The 19,868-nt window shown below is 45.2% G+C and overlaps 1 protein-coding gene across 5 annotated transcripts in view; it reads left to right on the top strand.

Moving 5' to 3' along the window:
* The window catches only part of SMC1A (structural maintenance of chromosomes 1A), a 48,863-nt gene extending 29,386 nt beyond the window's left edge, over positions 1 to 19,477 (top strand). Inside the window, exons 20-27 of one of the 5 annotated variants that reach the window (XR_010406131.1) lie at positions 184 to 340; positions 823 to 977; positions 1,099 to 1,250; positions 2,379 to 2,448; positions 2,735 to 2,845; positions 14,685 to 15,251; positions 17,060 to 17,154; positions 19,271 to 19,477. Coding sequence is in view for 3 of the 5 variants with exons in the window: in XM_045878296.3 (XP_045734252.1) it covers positions 184 to 340; positions 823 to 977; positions 1,099 to 1,250; positions 2,379 to 2,448; positions 2,735 to 2,845; positions 3,284 to 3,367 (729 nt within the window). In the remaining 2 variants the exon portion in view is untranslated. Of the gene's footprint in view, positions 1 to 183; positions 341 to 822; positions 978 to 1,098; positions 1,251 to 2,378; positions 2,449 to 2,734; positions 2,846 to 3,283; positions 9,300 to 14,684; positions 17,013 to 17,059; positions 17,155 to 19,270 lie in introns of those variants that run through there. The other 4 variants (XR_010406130.1, XM_045878318.3, XM_045878296.3 and 1 more) reach the window with 4 other exon arrangements.
* Positions 19,478 to 19,868: the final 391 nt, after the last annotated feature.

The raw sequence follows: 19,868 nt of genomic DNA, 5'->3' as shown, positions 1-19,868 counted from the left end.
TTCCAGGGATGGTGGGAATGGTTACTGTAGGTAGGACCTGGTAGAAGGAGCCGAGCTAGGGAAGAAGAACCTGCCTTTGGCATGGGAGCAAGTCCTCAGGCCCTGCTTGGTGGAGCATCTCTTGTGGGGGCCTGAGCTCAGGGACCTGGCCCTTCCTGATGTCATTGGGCCTGGGTTTTACAGGATGCCCAGGCTGAGGAGGAGATCAAACAGGAGATGAATACACTGCAGCAGAAGCTGAATGAGCAGCAAAGTGTACTCCAGCGTATTGCTGCGCCTAACATGAAAGCCATGGAGAAGCTGGAGAGTGTCCGAGACAAGTTCCAGGAGACCTCAGATGGTAAGATTTTTCCCTTTTAGTTTTACTGTCTAAGGGGAAGACAGAAGGCTGGAGTTATGGCAAGGGCCTGTTACACATCACAGCCTCTCCCATTTTTATGTGCTTTCTGGAAACTCCCAAGAGCCCTAAACAGTAGGGGTTAGTTATCACACCTGTTTTAGGGAGTAGAAAAACCTCTCTGAAGTTCAGAGAGGGTGAATGGCCTACCCAAGGTCTCACAGCTGGTTGCTGGTTGAGCCCAGGGTACAATTCAGGTTTGTGTGGCTGCAAGCCCACGTTTCTTCCTTTGTGCTACGTGGCTGGCCCGATGGTTACAAGTGGTTGTGGGGCCATTTTCCTGCGGCCCTCCCCAGACATTCCTCTCCCTTTGGGATGTCCCTGCTCTGTGGATTGTCATTTACAGGTCATTCTTGCCGGGGCGTGGTCCTCTGCCTTGGCAGAGCCTGGGCACTGAGGGGTCACCTGTCTTTCCCTCATGGCAGAGTTTGAGGCAGCCCGAAAGCGAGCCAAGAAAGCCAAGCAGGCATTCGAACAGATCAAGAAGGAGCGCTTTGACCGCTTCAATGCTTGTTTTGAATCTGTGGCCACCAACATCGATGAGATCTACAAGGCCCTATCCCGCAACAGCAGTGCCCAGGTAGGCTGGAGTCCCTTACGCAGCTAGCCCCCACCATCACGTTGCCGTTCCCTTTAGGCTTCCTGTCCCTGTCCTCATCTAGACCCAAACCCAGGTTCTGACCCATCTGCCTTCTCCCTAGGCATTCCTGGGCCCCGAGAACCCTGAGGAGCCCTACCTGGATGGCATCAATTACAACTGTGTGGCTCCTGGCAAACGCTTCCGGCCTATGGACAACTTGTCAGGGGGGGAGAAAACAGTGGCGGCTCTGGCCTTGCTCTTTGCCATCCACAGGTAAGGCTGCTCCTCCCAGAGCAGTTGACGGAGAGACTGAACTGAGGCCACCAGAGGCTCTGGGGCCCAAGGACATGCAGAGATCTGCAGAGGTGAAGATGTTCTGGTGGAATCTGGATTGCGTCCCTGTTTCCCTACCTACTACAGCACATCTGGCCTTGGTTTCCTGGACCTGTCTTTCCCATCCACCCTCATCCACTCAGCATGCCCTCACTGGCCCCTGCATGTATTCAGTCCCACCACCAGGCTTTTGCTTACATGGTTGCTGGCTAATTAGCCCTTTCTGTGCAAGTCTAGCTGGACCATCACCACGCCTTCACATCTCATTTTCCTCCTCCTGTTCCTCTAGGAAGCCTGCTTTGACCAGCTGTGGCATACCCTGACCTCCCCCTCCTGAATGCCAGTAGTACTGGAATCTGACCCCCACAACCTAATACTTGATTGTACAGCGTCATTCAGCAAGCATTTCTTGAGGGCTGCTCTGTACCAGACTCTGTTGGGGGATTAGGGACACAGATGTGTCAGACATGGTCTCTGTCCTTGAGGAGCTCATGGTCTAGTGAAAGCCAGATGTGTAAACAGTGAGCTAAGTGTTGTAACCGGGTGAGTGTGTGTGCTGTGGATGCACAGAGGAGGGACACCAACCCAATGCGGGGGAGGGAGTGGGTGGCCAGGAAAGGCTTTCGAGGGCAGGTAACATTTGAGCAGGAAATGCAAAAGATGAGTAGAAGTTAGCCGAGACACCAGGAGGTGTTCTAGGCAGTGGGTGCCGCATGTGCCGAGAGGCAGGGAGCCACAGCAACATGGCGCAGGTGGGTGGGGTAGACCTCCAGGTAGCTTGGACAGTGTGGTCAGAGCCTAGGACAGCTTTATCTCCCCAGCCGGTCTGGAAGCTCTGGAGAGAACCATGTCTTCTCCTGGTTCTGTAGGATCCTGGAGCACAAGGTTGGATGCACAGGAGGGTTCAGTTGGTAAACTGGCCTTCTGGGGCTCAGGCAACATTAAGACCTGGGTTTTTTAGTCTCTGAAGAAGTGGAGGGGGATGCTGGCCTGTGTGATGGGCCCTGGGGCTATCCTGCCCCACCCCTGCCCCCATCAGTGTCAGCTCACCTACTGGTTCCCTCCCAGCTACAAGCCAGCCCCCTTCTTCGTCCTGGATGAGATCGATGCTGCCCTGGATAACACCAACATTGGCAAGGTGGGTGCAAGGAAAGTGGGGCCCGGGAGGGAGGCCCCTAGGTTGGGGCTGGGTTTCAGGGAGCAACTCCTGAGTGTGCTCTAGCCGTTCCTGCTGCCTGCTCTCTGTGCCCGGGAGGCTGGGCCCAGGGTCATCCATCCACGCCGTGCTAGTCAGTGGCCTCTCAGCCTCTCTTCCCCCTACCCTCCACCCCTTACCCCATCCCTCTGCCTCTGGTTCTGACTGGAACACACAAGGGAGTGTTAGGGCTTCAGCCCTGCTAAGTGCCTGGCGGCCCCTCCCACAGGTGGCAAATTACATCAAGGAGCAGTCGACTTGCAACTTCCAGGCCATCGTCATCTCTCTCAAGGAGGAGTTCTACACCAAGGCTGAGAGCCTCATTGGAGTCTACCCCGAGGTAGGGCGGGCCTGGCTCAGGAGCCAGCCCCACTCTCCCTGCCTGACTCCCCAGGGCAGGAAGGGAAGGCTGCAGTGGAGGGCCACGGGGGCGGGGGAGCATAGGGACTCAGGTCCTGAACAGCCATCTGGGCTTGTTGGAGCCCTGCCCTAGAGGCTTAGCCTGCCCAGCTGGGCAGGGCTATTGCGTCTGGGGACAGGTGGAAAGGCCAGGCAGAAGAGCCAGACAGCAGAGAAAAGGAGGAGAATGCAGAGGTAGGCAGGGAGAGAAGGCACATGGGACCGAGCACATCCTCTCACACCCAGAGAGAATCATTGCCTGGGCTTTGGGCAGGTATGTAGGGAGGAGGGTTTGAGGCCCCCAGTCCTGGGGCGCTAGACCCCCCCCCTTAATTCTCTCCTTACAATTTCATTTTTCTTTTTCTCCCTCCTCCTTCAGCAAGGGGACTGTGTGATCAGCAAAGTCCTGACCTTCGACCTCACCAAGTACCCAGATGCCAACCCCAACCCCAATGAGCAGTAGCAGTAGTTCTGCCCTCCTGCCCTGTCTGGATCCCTAAGCTGCCCCTCTCCCAATCTCTGGATATTTGGCTCCCAACCTTCCCCTATCTCCCGTCCCTGTTTGGTATAGTCATGGGATTTAGGCACTGCTGTCAAGCATGAAGAGGAACAGAGGTGATGTTAGGTCTGGAGCAAAAATCCCTGATCTTCAGGGAGCATCCTGGCCTTTGGAAGGAGGTGCTGAGCTGAACTGAGCTGAACAGGGCCATCTGTCCATTCCTTACCTTCCTCTCTCCTAGACCTCCCTCCCTCCCATCACCCATAATCACGGGTCCCTTGGGCCCCTTGCATCCTGCTTGTGTGTGGGTGTGTATGTGTGTATATATGTGTCCGCGTGTGTGCATATGGGCGTGCTTGCAAAATAATAAAGATATTGGAGACCCATTTTAGAAGGAGCCTAGGCTGAATTTGATTCCAAGAGAGCTTAGTATGACAGCACCCCAGAGCTGGGCAAAGGTATTCAGGACCTCATAGGAATCAGTCACGTGAAGTTGCCCTCATTCACTCATTTGTGTTCTCATTCATTTGTGTATTCGTCAGACATATATTGAGCACCTTCTGTTTGTCAGGCTCTATTCTAGAAATACAGAGCTAGATCAGATATGATCTCTACCTTCCTACCGAGGAGATGCAGTGGGTTCATGGTTTCCCATGGTCAGCTGAATCATATGTATAGGTACTTTGAATTTGAGAAGAAGATGATCACCTCCAGGCTTCCTGGAGAAGGTCACATTTGAGCTGAACCTTGACAAATTGGTAGGATTTGGTTGGGCACTAGGAGCAGAGCCTGGGCTCTGGGGACAGACATTTGTGGGTTCTAGTCCTTTTTTTAAAATCACTTACTAGTTTGATGTTGGGCAAGTCATTTGACCTTTCTGTGCCTCAGTTTCCTCATCTGTAAAATGGGGCTAACAATATTACCTACCTCATAGGATTTAATGATGTCAAGCTCCTCACTGGGGGCCTTATCCCTGCTTGGAGCCCACTAGGTGCCGACCCCTCAGAATATAAGCCTTCTCATACCTAGACCCCTGAGGGCGCTGATCCCAGTTGTTGGGGAAAGAAGGAACCTCCAAATCTGGGAGATGCTAAATGCCTTGGTTACTGAGAAAGTTCCAGGGCACCAATGGGGTTTACCCGGTAAGGGAAGGGCCTAAGGAAGCCTATAGCTTCAATCGTGTATGGTAACCAGGTGCCTGGGCCCCAACCCAGGACATGAGGAAGTTGGGGAGAGGTAGCCTGGGCCACATCCCAGCCGAATGTGTGTGAAGTTCCCTCTGGGAACTAACCCGTGTCAGCTGCAGGGACCGTGCAGAGGCAGCAGAGCCTGCTGCCATGAGGTCAGCCTTTGCTCATTCACGTACACTGTCAGACCATCACCTTGTCCTGATTGTATACTGCATTCTTGTTTCTTCAAAGTTAAATCTGTTCTAATTACTCAAGTGACGCATGAATCTGTTCTCTAAGACGTTAGATTTATAAGTAGAGCTAGCCTTGTTTGACTACCATTGCCCGTCCCCCTCTAAACTGCTGTTATGTTTGTTGTACATCCATCTAGACTGTTTTAAGACTTTGACATATATGAGCTCATTGAAAATATTATTGTGTATTTAATACAAATGGTATGTTGAGTCGTTCTGCAATTTGCTTTCTTCGTTTAACAGTGTTTTTGAGATCTGTGCATGTTGTTTTTGCTAAATGTAGATTCAATTCATCCTTGTAATTGCCGTATGGAGTGCCATCATGACTCGTATCACATCGTACCCGTTTCTTTTGTGATAGCTAGTTACGACTGTTTTCTCTTTTTGCTATTACAAAATACGACACAGGAACATTTGTGTGTGTGTATGTGCGCGCGCGCGCACGTGTGTGTGCGCGTGCGTGTGTATATGAGCTTATCTAGGGTTGCTTCCTAGAAGTTGAATTGCAGAGTCATAGACTATTTATATTTTTGTTTTAAATAGATACTTCCAAATTGCCCTCCTGTACTATTTACTCGATATTTTTCTTGAGGTTGTCTTAGGTGTAACATTGTTATCTACTTCAGTTTCATCCTAAGTAGTGATATCCGTGAAACCACGGGTTTGATGTGCTAATTATGTATTTTTCTAATACATATTAAAAGGCATAACTCAAAATAAATTTGTCTGTGTTCAACCAAAGAAGTCACATACCACCAGTGGTACATGTGCTGAAGTTTGGGAAATGCTGGCATATCTGAAAGCACAATTTGGGAGTCGCCCTGGTTCAAATCCTAGCTGTAGAAACTTGAGCTCATTACTTCACCTCCCTGAATCTCAGTTTCCTCACGTAGAAAAGGACTTAATACGTGCCCTACTTAGCAGCAATGTAGGGAAGATGAAGTGTGCTGGAAGCAGTTTGGCTGGCACCTAGATCATCACAGGCCTTTCAGGGTAGCAATTGCTATTCTCCCCACTTTACAGATGAGGAAACTGAGGTCCAGGAAGGTTAAGTGACCCAGCTACCAGGTAACAGTAAGGATTTGAACCCAGGCCCCCCCCCCGATTCAGTCTTGTGCTTTCTCCACTACAAGGGTGGTTATCAACCTTGGCTGTGCACCAGAATCACTTGTGAAGATTTTTCTTTTTCCTTTTTAAAAATCAAAGCAATATATACACTGGTTAGGAAGTAAAATAGTACAGAAGGGCTTATAATGCAAAGCAGCTGTTCCCTGCTGCACCCCCACATCCAAAGGGTGTGGAGCTCCTTGCTCTGGTCCCGCCCCTGGAAATCTAATTCAGTAGGTGTGGATAATAATCTGGATAACTAATTCTTACCTCACAGGGTGGAAAGGATTAGATGAGATGCCTTGGACTAAAGCCCTGGCCCACAGGGACGCAAGTGCTGCAGAGGACTTAGGTCCTGGGGCTCAGAGAGGTGAGAGGCTTTGTCCTAGATCCCAGTGGTTCATTGGCAGAACCTAAACTTCAACCAGGAGGGATCTCTGTGCTTGCCCAGTGCTTTCCCACTGTGCCACACTGCCTTCTATCAGCACAAAGGAACCACGTGCTCAGTGAAGGCTGTGCTCAGGTGAGAGCTGACGCCATAGTGTGTTTCCAGGAGCAAGCTGGATCCAAATAGAATCCCTAGGGCTTGTTGGAGGATACTAGGTTGACTCCCTTATACCCTGGACCCAGGAGCCTTGGTCTAGGGAGTTGAAGAGTGCTCCATGACCATGTTTACCTTTAACTGGGCACTTCATTCTGGGAATCAGTGTTGCCCACCAGGGACACAAACATGAGTCAAATCTTTACCCTGCCTTTGAGGAGCTCACTAGTTAGGGGAGGCAATTCATAGAACAGCCATTAACCATGCAGTCTGATGCCCTCTGACAGGAACATGGAAGAGGAAGGGCCTGTAGCTTATGTAGAGGTTCAGGGAAGGCATCCTCTAGTCTAGGAGGTGACACCTGAGCTGAGTCTTGAGAGACTGGTAGGAATTACCCAGTTGAAGTGGAAGGAATTTCCAGGTAGTGGGGACAGTATGCACAAAGACCTGAAGGCAAGAAACAGCAAAACATTTCAGAAGTACCAAAACAAGGTTTGACAGTTCAGATTTATCTCATGAGACATTGTGGTTCCCAAACAGGCTGTGCACCAGAACCACGTGTAGCATCCCAGGCCCCAGCCTCTAAAAATTTGGTTTTTGTAACTGGGGTGAGGCCTCAGGATCTTGAGTGCTTAGAAAAATGAGCACATGACTGTAGGGTACAGCCAGGTTTGGGAACTGTGGGAGCCATGGGATGGTTTTAAGCAGGGGAGACACTAGGTCAGATGCAAATTTAATAAACCTCTTTCTGGTCAGGCACTGGAAATGGATTAGGTTAAATGTGCATACTGTATGCTCCCATGCCTGTAGTTTCCCTGTTGGCTCAATTTCTCACACTGTGTGTTTGCTTGTTTTGTCTCTGAGTAAGCTGAAAGCACCACAGGGATGGGCCTGGGGTTATCTTGCTACTGGCATATCCCCAGCAAAAAGCACAGTGCCTGACCCCAAACAGGCACCCAATAAATAGTTTTTGAGTGAATGAATGCGTGAATGAATGCATTTGTGACGGAGAATGGAGACAGGGAGATCAGCTAGGAAGCTGTTGAAAAGCCCAGGAGGCCTACCCAAGGGCAAGGGCAGTGGAATGGATTGGAGGCAATAAAAGTGTGAGCCAGACTTGGTGACTGAGGATTACTGGATGTGGAGGGTGACTGAGAGGATAGAATGAGTGCCCATTAGTAGCCCAGGTTCCTACCCTATCCCAGTCATTCTCTTTCTTCATCCAAGTCAGAATCTCCTTCCAGCCTCAGCCACTGGAATTCCTCCCTCAAGTTAGTTAAACGTTCTGTGTGCTGTGTGGTCCCCACCCTCCCCTCCCTTCCTCCCAGCCATTGATTCATTCTTCCAGTTCAATAAATCTTGGCTAAGCACCTCCTGTGTGCAGTGAGGCTCTTCCAAGCCAGGACTCTGACTCCCTCTTTCCTACCTCAAGAGATATTTTTGAGGGCTTCCCCAGGTAAGACTCCCATCCCTTAGACAGTAACCTAAAGTGAGATGCCCAGATGTCAGACCTGTAAGGGAACTTACAGACTTTGTCCAACCCCCTCCTGAGGCCCTGGGAGGGGGAGGAACTTGCCCAAGGTCCCATTACTAGAAAGTGTCAGAGCCAGAACTGGAACCTGAGTTCCCTTTCCCCATCACCACTAGAGCCTTGATCTCTCCCATCACAGATCAGGACAGGCAGAAGTGGCCAGGGAGAAGGTGGGACTAAGGTTGGCCTTGAAGGTCAGTGTACTGGACAGGCCAAACAAGAAGCTTGCCAATTACACTGCCCCCTTCTGGAAACCCTCAGCAAACCTGCCATGCCCACAGACCCTTCTAAGGGGTTTCTTAAGCACGAGTTGCCATGCTCTGTACCATGTGACCTCACAATCCTGGCCACAAATGGTTTGGGATTGTATGTGACTCAAGGACAGCCAATCTCTAGGCTATAGCCTATTAGGTGGACGGATATAGGAAATCCACCTCATAGGGATGGCCTGTATCAAATGGCCTCCAGGGAGGCTAAATGTGAGGCATTCGGAAGTGAACAATTAATTAGCATTTAGCAAGACAGAAGTGGTGGTGGATGAGGGGTGCCAGAAGCTGAACAGCAAAAGCAAGGAGAAAGCTGCAGGGACCATGAAACATTTATATCATAAGAACACGGGGCCACAAGGTAGCAGAAGCCATGAAGCAGCAAGACAACAATGGGCCAAAAGGACACAGAAGCCATGAAGCAATAGGAGCCACAATGTAGCAGGAGCCACGAGGAACAGAAACCATGGGACAAAAACCCTGAATGTGAGATCCACGAAGCAGCAGAAGGCTTGAACAGACAAGATCCACGAGGCAGCAGAAGCAATGAGACTCTCAGAGCCACAAGGTAGCAAGGCAACAGGAATCGAAGAGGCTGCAGGAATGACAAAGCAAACAGAAGCTGCAACACAAGAGAAGCCCTGGATGAACTAGAACCGAAGACCCAGAAGCCAGGAAGCTGCAGGAGCCAGGAGGCCAAGAAGCCATGAGGCCCCCGAAGGCCAAGTGCTAGCGAGGAGGGTAGCAGGAAAAAAGAAAGAAAGAAAGAAAGAAAGGTAGTCTGAGTAGCAGTAGGAGGAGTATAAATACAGCCAGAAAGAAGTTGAGTCACCATTTTGGGAAGCACTAGAGAAGGGAGCAACAGATGCCTGCAGCTGAGGGGGTGACAAGATAAGCCAGGCTCTAGAGCTGCTTTGGATCATGAACCATTTTTGAGTTTCTGTTCCTCCATGAGGCTGCCTGTGTAGCTGTTTTTGTCTTCCTTATTTCCCTATGAATGCTTCAATAAATCTCCATCACTAACCTGAGTGTGTCTGTTCTTGTAATCTAAAAGAAGTTAACACTGTGGTGTGCACTATAGATGGGTGGAAAGCAGGGCAGAAGGTCTTCCAGGTGGGTCTGAAACAAGACACAGGTGGGAATTCACTCATTCTTTCTCTCACATCCTCACTGGCACAGCACTTCTCATTCATTTACGTACTGGCTTCTTTTTCTCATTCATTCATCCACTCATCGTTCATTTGTTCACCTATTCGTGGAGAACTCACTCATTTTCACATATTAACTCCTGCACTCAGGCATTGATATAAGCATTCACTCATTAGTTGGCTCATTTGTTCTTTCTCGGATCCACTCAGTCATTTTTGCACCCGTTTGGTCCACAAGCATACATTGAGTTCCTGCATCATGTCAGGCCCTGTGCTAGGTTCTGGGGATGAGATACACTCCCCAAATTCTAGGAATTCACAGTTTAATTGGGGACGCAGATAAGTAAGCAGATAAGTGCACCAAAGGCAAGAGATTATACAGCAGAAGTCTAGATGAGGCAGGGTGAGACTACAGGACCATTCCTCTGTGGGGTGGGGAAGGATGGAGGGAGTACTCAGGTAAGCCTTTATAGGGAAGGGGAGCTTGAGCTGAATCTCGAAGGAAGAGTTGGTGTTTACCATGTAGAAAGGGGCTATAGAACGTTCCAAGCAGAGGAGCTGCCTAAGCAAAGTTCTGTGAAGAGTGTGGAAGTGCATGGATTTTGGGGGAAATGGGCATTGTCCCATGTGGTGGAAGAAGTGGCAGAAGCCAGGCAGTTGAGCTTAGCTTTGACCCTGTGGGCAATGGGAAGCTGTAGAAGGGTTTGAAGCAGGGAAGTGATGGAGTCAGATTGGTATTTTAGGAAGATCACTGGTAGCCGGTGTGAAAGATGGTTGCAGGCATGAGATACTGACCCAAGTAATATACTTGGAGAGCAAACATGTGTCATAATTTGAGCCACGAATGAAGACTTGAGAGTCCCTGAGGAGAGAGGAAAAAGTTCTACCAGGGGACCAAAGAAGACTTTTTGGAGGAGGAATTTGAGCTGAGCCTTGAAAAATAAATAGGGAGGATCCCAACTGATAGAGAGGAGGAGTAAGGGCTTTCCAGGCCTGGGAGATGAAAACAAGCCAGGAGGTGGGGGTAAATAAGGCGACTGCAGGCTAACAAAGCTTGCAATTTGACTGCAGAAGAGCTGCATGGAAGGGAGAGGCAGGAAGGGAGACTGCAAGTTTCCCGAAGTTTTTTCTATTCTGCTGCCATTAGGTCTGCAGGAACAAGGGAATTTGGAGGGAGGAAGTGGTGGGCAGGAGTGTCCTTTTTCTGTGTTTTTAAAAATTAAATACATGTTCATTTTAAAATAGAAGTAATATAGGCACATTATTTAGAAGACAAATCAATAAACTTGAATCAGTTACAAAAGGACATGAAAAATGAGTTCTACAGCCCCACTCCCACCCTACCACTTTTCGTTATTAGCAACCACTTTTAGTTATTTCTTCTGCTTGTGACCTCCATATCTAAATATTGTGTTATGTGAGCATTTGTCTTTTATCAATTTCAGACATTAATCCATTGGTGTCCTGCTATGACAAATGATTTAGATCACACCAAGTTCAACTCTTGTCTTCCCCACTTCTCATATAATTTAGTTTTTGTACTATTCTGAATTTAAATAACACCTTTATTTCACTTTCCATGACTTAGAGGCAATATTTCTTGACCAGAACTTTGTTAGATGAGAATGTCTTTTCTTTTTTGCCCCCTTCTCCACTGTCAACCTCCCCAACTTCTGTCATCTGGTCTTATATATTGTCAAAGTTGATAACATTGAATTCTGTAATCATGAGTAAGGTTTTTTCAGTATGCGTGTTGTCTGTAGTTTGATAGTTTGATTTGAAAAGTTGAAAAGCGGTAAGCAATTATTAATATGACTGTAAATATTGTTTACTGAAGAAGCCATTTAATGTACTTTTTATAATTTTTCCTTGTAGTTTTTCATTTTTTCCCTCGTTTCTAATTCTCTTTTTATCTTTCACTGTTTTACTTTATAATATGTTCCAGTTTTTTTCTTCTCAAAAATCTCTTATTACATTAAATATTCCATCAAGCCTACTTTTTTTTTCCCTCCAGGATACCTTCTTCCTGGAACCCTCTTATACTCTTTCTCAAATCTGAACTAGTTGCTCTCTAGGCCTGATGGATGGGCTGTCATTTCAGGACCTTCCTTCCTGCTTTCCTTGCTTAGATCCACTATTTGCTGGTTCCCAGGGTTTTTGTTTTGTTTGTTTATTTTTTTTCATTGTTTTGATGGAGCACATCCTCAAGTAACTTTCTCAGAAAAGTTCGTAGGAGTTAGACTTCCTGAGTCTTTGCATGTCTGAAAATAAATTTATTCCATCCTTATACTTGGCTATAAAGTTTGAGGTTCAACATCATTTCCTCACAGAACTTTGAAGGCATTGCTCCACTTATAGCATCAAATTTTGATGAGAAACAGTCTGATAACAGTCTGAGTCTCATGGCTTTATAGGTAACTTTCCCCACATCTTCCCCCCCCCCCCCTTCCAGGATCTCAATGACACAAATATTAGATCTTTTGTTATAGTTTCACAGGTCCCTAAGGTTCTGTTCACTATTTTTTCCGGTCTATTTTCTCTTTGTTTTTCAGATTGGGTAATTTCTATTGTTCTATCTGCAAGTTCACTGATTCTTTACTCTGTTCTCCATTTTGATGTTAGCCCAATCCATTGAGGTTTTTGTTTTGGTTATTGTATTTTTCACTTCTAAAATTTCCATTTGATTCTTCTTTTTATCTTCTGTTTCTTTGCTGACAATTTCTATTTTTTAATTTGCTTTAAGCATGTTGTTAATTGTACATTGAGGAATTTTTGTGATGGCTCTTAAAAACCCTTGTCAGATAATTTTTAACATATCAGTGTTGGAGTCTATTGAGTGTCTTTTCTTACTTCAAGTTGAGATGTTCTTGGTTCTTGGTTCTTGGTATGATGAGTAATTTTCTGTTGAAACCTGGGCATTCTGTTTCAGCTTGCTTTCTCAGACACTGTTCCAGCAGTGAAAGAGGGGACACTGCCTCATTACTGCCAGGCGGGCATGGAAGTCTAGGATTCCCCACTCAGTCTCTGTTGACAATCCAGAAGGAGGGTTTCCTCATTATTCTTCAGTGGGGAGATGGGAGTTGCCGCTCCCTACTCAACCTTCTCTGATACCACCCCAGCAGGAAGGGAGGGGTGACTTTTTAGAGCCAGCGAGGGTAGAAGTCTAAGCTCCCCGCCTGGCATTTGCTCGTGGGACCACAGTGATTTCTGTGGTGTTGGGCAGGAGTGGAGTTATCTAATTGCCACTTTCTCTAGCACCAAGTCTGGGGTGTGCAAGTCAAAAAGCAAACCGAGGGAACTCACCACCATGTCACTTCTCTGCGCCAAGGTCTCTAGCATGTTTGCCTTCTCTTCACTTCTCAGAGTCTTCTTAGGTTTATATACAATGCCCCAGGATTTTAGCTGTAGTTGGGGAGAGAAATAGGGAAAAGTACTTCACCCACCCACCTGCCCCCACTTTAAATAGTTATTTTTTTTAAAAATTATATTCTTGGTGTTCTGAAATTTTATAATTATGTGTTTAGGTTTGGGGATTTGTCATTCGTTGTGTTGGTCCCTGGTTAGGTTCCTTCATTCTGAAGTTCTTTAACTGTGGGGAATTCTCTTATTTGTTTAATACATTCCTCCCTTCCGATTTCTTTGTTCTCTCTGGGAACTCCTTCTGGATTGATCTTTTGTAGTTTTTATCTGTTCTCTCCCTCAATCTCGTTTTCCCTCCCTCCCTTCCTAGTTCTCTCCCGCTCTTCCTTTTGGGAGAAGATTGAACTTTTATTTTTCAACTCTTCTATCTCCATTTCTTTTCATTTTGACAATCACATTTTAAAATTTCCAAATACCATTCATGTTCCTTTTCCTTTCTTACAGCATCCTGTTCTTGTTTAATGGATGCACTGGTATCTTGACTCTCTGGGTACAATAGAGGTATTTTTTATATATTTTTTCTTTTAAAAAAAAATATGTTTCCTTTGAGGTTCGTTTTACCCTGTTTGCTTATTTTGGTCTCTCTTAATTTGCGATCATTTCTCAAATGCCTGGTAATCCATGGTCGTATACTCATATTTAGGAATGTAGCAACAAATACCTGATTGGAAGCTCTGTGTATGGGGGACAGTGCTAGGTGACTGGTGGCTTCCCTTTAGGATGATTGGAGGAGAACTGACTGCTATGCTGCAGAGTCCCCAAATGCCAGAATGCAAAGATCTTTTCTCTGAGGTTGTTCAGTTTCCTTAGTTAAGAACCCTCCGGGTTTTGCCTAATGGGTAGACACTTGGCTGCTGTGAACTGTACACAAGGGGTGGGTTAATGGTTCGATATACAGCCTTCCAATTAATCTCCCTGTTTTCAGCCCAACATCTCACTCCCACTTTATATCATACCTGGCATTGTTAAGACCCAAGACACACCAGGCTTCTGCAAAGAAAGATCAACTCCTTCCTCGGTGGCATCATCTCCATGCATACTCCAGGCTATGGCTTCCTCCACCATGCTCCATCAGTTACCATTCCTCCATTACTTTCTATCTTCCAAAAATGTGTTGAAATCTCTCTTTTGCTGATGGACCTGCTCTCATTCTCTTCATCATTGTGTTTTTATACCTTTTTTTAAATTCCTTTACTATCATTTTAACAAGGTCTCAGGTGGGAGTGGAGATAAACACATGGTAAGTCTGCCATCTTGACCTGGAAATCTACTGGTCGATAATGGTTTGTTTTTAATTTTTCTGGTAATTATCTTAATATCTCTAAATAATATGCAGATTTTTCTGTTTATCAACTTATTTATCACTTTTAGACATTGTCTGTTGACTTCCTGCTATTTAAATCACCCAATGACCCTCCTCCTGTGCACCCAATATAGCTCTATTATTAATTATATATTCTCTATTCTTTACCTTTGTACCTTTAAATAATAGACTTATACTCCTTTCAGCCTCTCAACTTCTGTCATTTATACTTTTATATTAATAAGATTAATAACATTTACATTCTGTTCTGTAACCATAATTAAGTCATCCATACTTAGCCGACAGATCATTCTAAAAGTTTAAAGTCAATAAAGTGTTTATGTTATTATAATTATGTAAATGTTGTTCCCTGAAGCTCCAATTAGTGTACTAGGATTACATTTCTTTTCTTATGCATTTTTTTTCCTGGAGTTTCTAATTGCCTTTCTTTTTTCCTTGCATTGTCTGACTTTATCTCCTTCTTAAGTTGTTCCAAATTCTCAAGGAAAGTATAAAATCATTTGAATCCCCTTTTTTCCCAGATACCTTCCTCCTGGAGCCCTCCGTCTTCCTGCTCCAATTTGGACTGATTGCTCTGTAGGCCTGCAGCACAACTGTCATCCTGGGACGTCCCTTCATTACTCTTCTGGGCTGGACCCAATCTTTCCTGGACCCCATATCTTCCTCTTTCTTAGTTTACTCCTTTGTAGTGGACTTTGTGGTTGTTTTCCAGCATCCATTCCTCTCCTCCCCCATTGTATGACAACTATACAATTTGAGTGGGGTTGACCCCACTGCCAGCTCTAGGTATAGTCCTTTATTGGTATAAACCAATCTGAGTGTCACGCCCCCTTGCCACAGTGATGATTGGTTCAGGGATGATCCAGTCACACTGGAGTTTAGGACTTTTGTTCAGTTTTTGAGGGAAGAGGTGGCCTATCTTCCCTTGGATAAGACCAAAGAAGCATGTAGCAAAGAAGCATGCAGAAGGCCTACCTGAGGATGGAGCTGACAAATGGAGAAAGCAAAAGAACCACAGAGAAATGGAACCATATTCCTGATCATACCATGCCTGAAGTCTTCCCTGCCTACGAACTTCTCCCAGTTAAGTGAGCCAATAAATTACGTTTTTTATTTAAGCCGGCTTGAGTCGAGTTTTATATTGCTTGCACCTGAAAGCATTCTTACACTTTTTTGCTGTCTCCTTTTAGAGAGGGAATGAGTGTGTTTTGGGTTATATGAGGCACTAAGGTAGGTGGAAGCATTTTTGTAGAGTAACTTTGGGAAGAAGGGTGTATGTGGATGTTCGGCAACCAAAAGAGTGAACTCTAGTGGCTGCCTGGCATCTAAATCCTCATCCTGTTTGGGAGATTCCCCACTCCCGTGAGTCTTGGTGGGAGGCAGGGCTCCACTTCCTACTGTGGAAACTGAAGGAGGTCAGAAACTTCTTTTCCCTGCCCACCAGGCAACAAGGGCTGAATACTCTGTTCATGGCCTTGAATCTAGAGTCAACAGTACAAGGGAGACAGGAATATACAAAATTAACATATGGATGATAGATTAGTAGGAGAATATATTTGCAATGTGCAAAAGTGGCAAAAGATTAATAACTAGAAAAAGAAGATAGTAAACCTAATAGGAAAATGGGCGAATGATACAAAGAGTAACTAACAGGAGAATCTTGAATTTACACAAGGGGAAACTTGAATATATTAAGACATCTTTAACTCTGCTAATAATTAGAAAAATTAAAATTAGGGCGCCTGGGTGGCTCAGTTGGTTAAGTGACTGCCTTCGGCTCAGATCATGATCCTGGAGTTCCGGGATCGAGTCCCGCATCGGGCTCCCTGCTCGGCAGGGAGTCTGCTTCTCCCTCTGACCCTCCTCCCTCTCATGCTCTCTGTCTCTCATTCTCTCTGTCTCAAATAAATAAATAAAATCTTTAAAAAAAAATTAAAATAACAGAAATTGCTACAAGAATGACAACATGCAGAAAGTCAGGTATTATCAAATACTGGTGAAGATGTGAGGAAAATCGTGGGTGGGAGCGTGAACTGATACAGGTATTCCAGAGATTAATTTGGCAGTACTTCCTGAGGTTCAGTCTGTGTAGATCCTACAACATAGCAACCGCACTCCTGAATATATATTCCAGAGAAATATATTCCTGGGAAATTCTCACACAGGTCCTTAAGGAAATATAGTTGAGGTTGTTTGTTAGTCTAGTGTTGTTTGTGTTTAGTGAGGAATTGGGAGCAATCTAGGTGTCCATCACCAAGGGACCAGATAAGCAAACTGTGGTATATTTATAGGATGGGAAATATAAAACAATAAAAAGAAGTGAGCTAAATTTACTATAGCCATACAGATAGGTCTCCAAAGCCTAGCGTTGAGTGAAAAGGTAAAAACAGCATGAGATTTACAGCATAACGCCATTTACATAATTGTCACACAACCCTGTCTGTTTTCATGGGTATGCATATATCTAAGTAAACGTATGGAAGATGGCTTGGAAGTGTATAAACATGAAATACACTCGAGTAGCTCACTGAGGTGGGCAGTAGAATGGGAGTGGGGATGGGAACTGAAAGGGAAAAATAATAATACAATGAAATAAAGCAAAAGAGGGGCCTTGAAGGAACAGAGGAAAATAACGTGTCATGGATTGAAGAGCATGAGTAAGACAATGCCGAAGTTGACCACAAATAACTGGGTCCAGACAGGAGGGCTAGAGTTCAGCCGTAGTGGTGTGTGGTGGTAGGATGACGTCTGGGGGTTGCAGCAGTGGGGGTAGCAGGACCAGTGGCAGCATTCTAACGTGGCTGTTCACCCAGGGTGGCCTTAGCTGTGGCTTCCGTGTCTCCAGGCTTCTGTGAACTACATGATAACCTAGTAATAAGTCCCTTTTCTCCTTAAGTTAAGGAGTCAGTATCTGTTACTGGCATCCAAGAATCCTGACTGAGACGTCATGCATTCGGTTGGAGAACATCCTCAAGTAACTTCTTGAGAAAGGTAAAATTTGGGGTCTTTGCATGTCTGAAAATGTAGCATTATTTTATCTTCATATGTGGATGATAGTTGGGCTTTAGAAGTCTATGTTCAAAATATTTTTTCTTCTGCATTTTGAAGGTACTGCATTTAGTGTGTAGTGCTGCTGATTAGAAGTTGTGTGCTAATATTATTCTCATTCCTTTCTTGGTGACCTGTTTTCCTCACCTCTGGAAGCGTACTGTGTTCTTCCATCATGTTTTTGAAATATCACAATGATGAGCACAGGAGTGTGTTTTTTTTCCCCCATCTGTTTTGCTGGGCACCTGGTGGTTGGGCTCTTCCAATCTGAAGACTCACATTCCTCTCCTCTGAGAAATCACATTTTTCTTTCTTTGTTAATTTTCTCTCCTTTATTTTCTCTGTTCTCTCATTCTGGACCTCTTAGTAGTTGGGTGTTGGATCTCTTGGATGATTGTCTTTGTCTTTTTATTTTTTCTCATATTTTCCATGTCTTTGTTTTTTTATTCTGTGGTCTGGGACATTTTCTTGAATGTATCTTCTATTGTACTTTTTTTTTTTTTTTTTGGCAGTCATTTTAAATTTCTAAGCTCTCTTTCTTACTCTCCAAAGGTGCCTTTTTCATAGCATCCTTTTCTTTAATGGATGCAATATCTTCTGTGTATGTGCGCTTAATAGAGCTTTACTGGAGTCTTGGGGATTACATGATAATTACCAAGTCAGGGAGGAAAATTGTAAATGGATATCAAATATTACCTCTCCAAGAGAATGGCACCCATGCCCCTCTGAACGGGGCTGCATCCTGGCTGTCCGTCTTCTTAGCCCCCAGCACTGATACCATGTGTGAGCAAGATGATCATCCAACAATTGGATGGTTTTTGGCCATGTGCTCAGATCTCCAGCTCTCACCTTGTCATCAGAGAGAGGAGGGCATTGTTCTGTTCCCCACTCCCAGGCCTACATGAGGCAATCACAGTAGTCAGCAGCACATCTCACAGAGTGGATTGTTTTTAACATTAAATAATATATATGGTGGAAATGACAATCCTGTCTAGTTCCTTTTTTGCAGCCTTTTCTTCAACAGGAGCCAACAGCAATCCAAGCCGGCATCTCTCTTGATGTGGTCCAAACTGAGTTGTCTTCTGTGAGCAAAGACCTGGGCAAAAATATGCACACACATCTCTCAGGAACAAATAATTTTCAGAGACAGTCCAGTCCAAACCCATGTTTGGGATAAAAAACGAACTCAGTGGAAGCAGAATGCCATTAAAGGACACCCAAATTATGTCACTGCTCAGAACATTTAACATTTGAACCAGAGTGGATGACATTTGCTGAATGCTTACTCTGTACCTGGCACTTGAATTACCTTCATTTCGTGAGGAAAGAAAGTGAGGCTTCCAGGTGTCACTCACTCAGGGTCACAGAGCTAATAAATGGCAGACAGGAAATTGCACCAGGCCTGTCTAACCACAGCCACCCCATGTAAGTGCCACACGGTGTTGTACTGGTTTCCACCAGTCACGTTACGGTTAATGGTGATAGCACAATTCTCTCTAAGATCAGGGGGTGGATACCTGAGATACCCTAGTCTAAGTAACAAACTTATTCTGCTAAATTGGCTTCCAAGGTGAATTGTCCTTTCTTCTGGAGACAGAATACTGCTACCAGCTTTTGTTTGTTTTTAATATGTTTCTTTCAGAGAAACCATAACACTTTATTTCTAAATTTTATTTTTTCATCAAAGTAACACTTGCATATGCTTAAAACAATACAGAATTGCTGAAGAGCTCACAAGAAAACCTAGCAATATGCTGTCTCCTCCCACTGCAAGCCCCTGCTTCCCAGAGGCAACTACATGAAACGATTTTACCAGTCTTTGGCTGTTTCTTTTGGCATTTACCACTCCCAGCCCCCTTCCCCTTTGTCATCTCCCAGTCAGGGGATGAAGAGCCAGATACTTTCTTAAGCTTCCTTGCAGCTTGAGAAGGTTGTATGTCCCAGTTATGGCCCTGAGAGGTTTGTTGGGGGCGGGGGGGGGAACGCTTCTGAAAAGGCTTTTGCTTTCTGAGACATGCAGAGCTGACACTGTCCCTTTCCTTCTCTCTGCCTTGATTAGAGTTGTGCTGCCTGGAGCTGTGACAGCTATCTTGTGACAGTGAGGGGATGAACATGAGGGTGAAGATGCAACACATGAAGGAAGAAAAAGTTAGAGCCTGGTTCCCTGATGGCATCATTGAGCAGTTGAACCCATGCCACACTGATGTTAATAAATTAACTTCCTTAAAAATAAATAAATGAAGGAATAAATAAAGCCATATGTGTTCAAGGTACTGTCCTGTTGGTTTTGTGTTGCTTGTAGCTGAAAGGATTTTTAACTGAAGGACCACCATGTTTCTATATATGTTTATACTATTTCTTTTTTTTACTGAAGTATAGTTGACATACAATATTATATGTCTACTATTTCTTAACTTAGCAAATTGAGACATTGACATCTCCTTATAGTAGAAGAGCATTTTATCCCCCTCCACACACGCATCCCTATATCCCCTCCCTTCACTCGTCCAGTATGTTTATATCCCAATTTCTAGTAAATCAGCAGTTGCCACAGAGCCAAGAAATGTAACTATAATGATCTGGATTTATTTTGTCTTTTTTTGTGTGTTCCTGAACTTAATAATTGCTTGGTGTTTTTTTTCATTTGAGATGGGCTC

Source organism: Mirounga angustirostris, unplaced genomic scaffold, assembly GCF_029215605.1.
Source record: "Mirounga angustirostris isolate CCGP_5_RB_7025 unplaced genomic scaffold, mMirAng1.0.hap1 SCAF_11, whole genome shotgun sequence".
In the NCBI taxonomy this organism is placed as follows: domain Eukaryota; kingdom Metazoa; phylum Chordata; class Mammalia; order Carnivora; family Phocidae; genus Mirounga; species Mirounga angustirostris.
Note: the sequence above shows the minus strand (reverse complement) of the source record. Positions and strands in the feature narration are given on the sequence as shown.